This window comes from Battus philenor, unplaced genomic scaffold (genome assembly GCF_028537555.1).
Source record: "Battus philenor isolate CCGP_79_NKW_IND1 unplaced genomic scaffold, ilBatPhil1.0.hap1 SCAF_3, whole genome shotgun sequence".
In the NCBI taxonomy this organism is placed as follows: Eukaryota; Metazoa; Arthropoda; class Insecta; order Lepidoptera; family Papilionidae; genus Battus; species Battus philenor.
This window is the reverse complement of record NW_027181693.1, coordinates 16,164,579-16,169,537: the sequence shown is the minus strand read 5'-3', so window position 1 is coordinate 16,169,537 and position 4,959 is coordinate 16,164,579. Positions and strand designations below refer to the sequence as shown.

Genomic DNA, 4,959 nt, shown 5'->3' with positions numbered 1-4,959 from the left:
TGAAAAACACAAGTTTAGTAAAATAACTAGAATATTTGAGTACAAATGCACATACATACACAATATAAATTTCAACTCATGTAAGTAATTTGTATTTTCTAAATGTAGGCTTTTAAGATTCTAAGGTTCCACAAACTGCTCTCAGACAATGTTTTCGCACAATGAAGGCTCTCTCGATGTCTGTAGAGTTACCCCATAGGACCACGCCATAGCTTAACACCGACATTACATATCCGTGATACGCGAGTAAAGCAATCTTTTCTTTCGATAATATTCTCAATTGTCTCAAAGAAAATACGAATTTATTTAATTTATTACAAAACATGTTATGTGCTGTTTCCATAAACAGTATTCGTCTAAGATAATGCCTAAAAATTTGTGCAAATTATATTGAACAGGGAACACTGCTTTTCAGTGTAATATTACTTTATGCTCTGTAAACTGCCTGATGACATCTGAATCAGTCTTATATACGTACTGTTGAACTGAATTAACCATTTCTTGATACTTTCACACTTTACAATATTTTTTCTTTTTCAATTACAACAGTTTAAACCATATTTTCATTTGTAAATAAGAACGGAATAGTTTTGTTTATTCTCCTATGCAGAATTTTTAGAGCTAGTTACTTAGCATCTTAACCCAAATATTTTCTGATTATACCACTGAGGAGCAGTGTAGGGAGCAATGCCTGTAGACACTAAATAACTATGCTCGAAACTGTCTGTAAACATCCTAATCTATGCATACATTAGTTGTCTGTCAGTATCATTTCTCCACGGTGTTAAACGTACGTGACCTAAACCCAACATTCCTTACCATGCATTTAGGTAAAGGTGTGCATACACCAGATCAGTTGTTATTATTTTTTTACTACCCTTGTCTCGAACATCGTCTTTACGTGAAAAGTTACTTAACTTACACTTGACGTAACTTATATGTCGTTTATTCTTAAACGTACATATGCATATATGTATATATGCATGTATATGTGAGTATATGTTTATATGTATCTTGCAAAACTGTTGCTAATTCTATATGTGCTATAGAATTTATTAAGTAACTTTATTCTATGTAGGATTATGATCCTTTTGCACGTTCTCACAATGTAAGTAATGCTAAAGGCGGAAACTTGTAAAGACCCCTTTAAGTACAAATTGCCTTTTAAAATGTAACTTGTTTTAAGTTTCCTGAACGATTAAAAATAAAATTGCGTTTGGTGAGAGTCGTCATATTTCAAACATGACAGCTTTTTTAAATATAAATCGATCATAGAATAATAAAAGTCCAACTAATCCTCGCAAAACTTTCTTCATAAATTAGTTTTATTTTAAATTACACAATAAATGAAATAAACCACTTAATCTATACAAAACGACCCATTAATACAAAAATATTTGTCGTAATTTGATTAAAAATTACATTCGGATAGAAAACTTTTTTAAAAATTGAATTGTACAACCAAATAAGTCTGCAGTTATATTAGTCGTCTCAAACTGTAAAACATCACATCACTATTAAAAATTAATACACAAATTAATGTTTACTATGTCGATATATTAAAAGAAATCTGCAAATATCACTCTTTTAAATAAATTATGTATGCATACATCAACTACTGAAATTACAATTTTAATTTGAAAAATGTAATATTACACTGTACTCTGTCACATTGTATTTAATTGCATAACCTTTTTTATCGGCAATTAAGTTAAAAATAAATATGTTTTAGTATTAATCTTATTGCAATGCAAAGTATGTTTACTTCATGATTTTAGATGAACAATGTATTACGAAATCCTGTATAATGTTACAAAATTTCAAAGCTTTTTAATAATAAACGTAACTTAACTGTAAATAATATAGTTTTGGTAGACGCATATAAGTTACTAAGTGATAATTTTTAAGCGAAGCATAAATTATTTCATTGTTTACACATCTGACACTGCACTGAATTTACAAGCTTCATTATATTTATCATGCCATGTTTACACTGTTTACAGATGTAAAAATATTGTAAATATTTATTAGATTAAGTTCTTATTTAAAACAAGTGTAATTAAAGAATAGATTTATATAAATATTTTAAACTAATAAAACTTATGTAAGCTTATAAACGAAGTTAAAAATACTCTAGTTACATTATGCTTATTGTTCTAGATAAATTTTAAGTTTTTTGTAATGTTATGTACCAATGTATTATAAGTTTTGTAAGTAGATGTGATATCAGATTATGTAATTCAGTTCTATGAAAGGTATTAATTAGTTATTGCTGTTTTGGTAAAAATATAAAAAGTTATTGTAATAAAAAAGTGTATTGTTTACTGATCTAATTTATATATATATCTTACATTGTCTTCTTTGTTATATATAAATTTTTAGAAAGATAAATACGCATTTTGTTTGTAAAATACTTTTTAAATTAATATACTAGTGATTAATCCGTCTGTCTAGTTTCAATTTCGTCGTCCCACATTGTACAGCCCTATTAGCGTAAATATAAATTGAGATGGCTTCTTGTGTAAACTTTTCTCAAAAATTACAACCCTTCTAAATAATGTTAATCAAATTTAAACAAAATATGCCAACCTCCACACATGTAATGTACCCGGCAATAAATATTATAAAGATTTAATGCTATGAATTTTACAACAGTAAAAACAGATATTAAATAAATCAAAGATTAGATCAGATACAAATTACTTTATAAATGTATTAAGTAATTAATACAACAATCTGTTTGTGTAATGAATCCATTTAACAGTGACCGGTTTTATAAATTGAATTAAAAAAAAAAACTTTGACGTCATATGTCACTTCACTATTATTATGCATCTTATCATCAATAGCAACGTATAAACTGACCTCTTCAACTATATCAACTTATGTTTCTCACAAAACAAATATCTCTCACACAGTTAACCTCTGATACCGATATGTATAAGTCGTTGTTTTTGTTACTTGTAATTGTAGCCGTGGACGCCCAGCACCGGTGCCATAAGACCAGCTCTTGCAGACACAACCACCGACCAACTAGATACAGGAAATATCACTACGAAGATATATTCAACGATATAACAAAAAGTGTGATTGCCACAGATCTAAAATATCAAAGAGCGTGCAATCTCAACTCTGATAAGCAGATCTCGGAAAACTACGGCCTCGACTTTTACACATTGAAATACACATTATCAGAATTCAATGAGAACGATACAAAAGTAATTCTTAAACATAGAGTCGTTTATATAACAGCAAGAGGAAGCAACTCAACGATATTTAAAGACATAAGAATTCTTCCAAGATCAGTAAACGGTAAGAATGGACAATGGTACCAAGATAAAAATAATTTAATTATTAATTTTCCATATAAAACGGAACCAAAAAACGAAACCACTGTCACTTGCGACGCTGTGGATGAAAAAATAATAACAATAAGTAATATGAATATCCCTGACCAAGATCTAAGAAGTCTTGATTCAACTCCAGTAAATAAATCAGACGGCTCAGATATTATTGTTTTTAAGGAGCAGTGAAACAGCGTTTTGGATGTTAAATGTTAAAATGATGGTGCTACAATTGATGTTAATGCAAAGTGATTGGTTATAGGTTTTAACACACTTATTTCCAATCACCCTGCATAAAGTGATGACTTTGAAATATGTTACATCATCTATTCTTATCTATTGGAATGCAACAGACTAACTTGTGACGATACAAAACCTACAGTTGCAGATAGTAAGCAATAATTAACTTTAAAATGTCATAATACGAATTTAAACAACGCTTTTTGTTATTGTATTATCATTAGGGTTTTTGGATAGGATGTACTATATATTAAAACCAATGATCTATACATTTACCTTTTTAAGATTTTACACGAATAATCAATCATCCTGTATATTGTTTTATTAGTATTAAACCGCGTAACCATTAAGAAGATTATTGTGGTTTTGTCACGAAAAACCCAACAGTGTTATCTAATGAACTCTAACATTATAACCTTGTGTGGTAGATAAGCAATATTAGCGTCTTTTTCCTGTCGTCTATTGTCGCTGTGAAGTGGTTGCGAGTGGACGATGTATCGCTACATATTCCTTCTTATCCTGGTGATTGTCGCGGAGTGTCATGATTCTTGTCACAAGGATCGCGCCTGTAAGAAGGCCCATCGCGCGAATCGACTCGCTGAACGCCACTACGAAAAGGTGTTTGATAAGGTTGCTCGAGGTATTATCGCCGCCGAAAGAGAGGTACTCCACGGCTGCAACGAAGGAAGCTCTATCCAAGTCCACGAGATCTACGGCTCCGACTCCTATGTCCTCAAATACAACGTTATCACTGACAGCGACGACATTTCTATTAAAATCAAACACAGGGTCATATACCTAAGTGTGGCGAAAGTAAATGAAATTTCTTACAGAGATATCAAAATACTACCCCAGATTGTGAACACACAGGATGCCCAGTGGTTTGTGGATAATGGCGAGCTTAACATCATGTTCTCATACAAAATTCCACTGGGGAAAGACACACCGAAATCCTGTGGGGAATATGTGATCGAAACGGTGATTACTGTACCGAAATCATCATCATATTTGCTGGAATTGAAATCCGGAGATTCTTTGACTTCAACTCTACCAGATAACGTGGCGTTTAGTGCAAACACTTAATATTATGTACACTATTTCATAAATGTAAAACAAGGTTTAGTCTTTATGCATCTGTTATTAAATGATTGGAAAGAATGGATTAAAATTTACCTTGATTTTGTTTCGATAATTTCGATGGATCCTCATGTGAAACTTTACTGAAACATAAGAATCTTAAGATTATCTGTCTGGAAATATATTGTCGCGTCGCAGTTCAGTTTAAAAAAAAAACTTATTTCATAGTGATCACTTGTGTTATTGATTTAATGTCATTACTTTAATTTTTGATTTTGTCATTAAAGAAAAAAACTAT

The 4,959-nt window shown here is 30.7% G+C and overlaps 1 protein-coding gene across 1 annotated transcript; it reads left to right on the top strand.

Moving 5' to 3' along the window:
* Nucleotides 1-4,076: 4,076 nt before the first annotated feature.
* LOC137926757 (uncharacterized) lies at nt 4,077-4,667 on the top strand. Its single transcript, XM_068770447.1, has one exon. It carries the CDS (start codon nt 4,077-4,079, stop codon nt 4,665-4,667), a length of 591 nt encoding a protein of 196 aa, XP_068626548.1.
* The last annotated feature ends 292 nt before the right edge of the window (nt 4,668-4,959 follow it).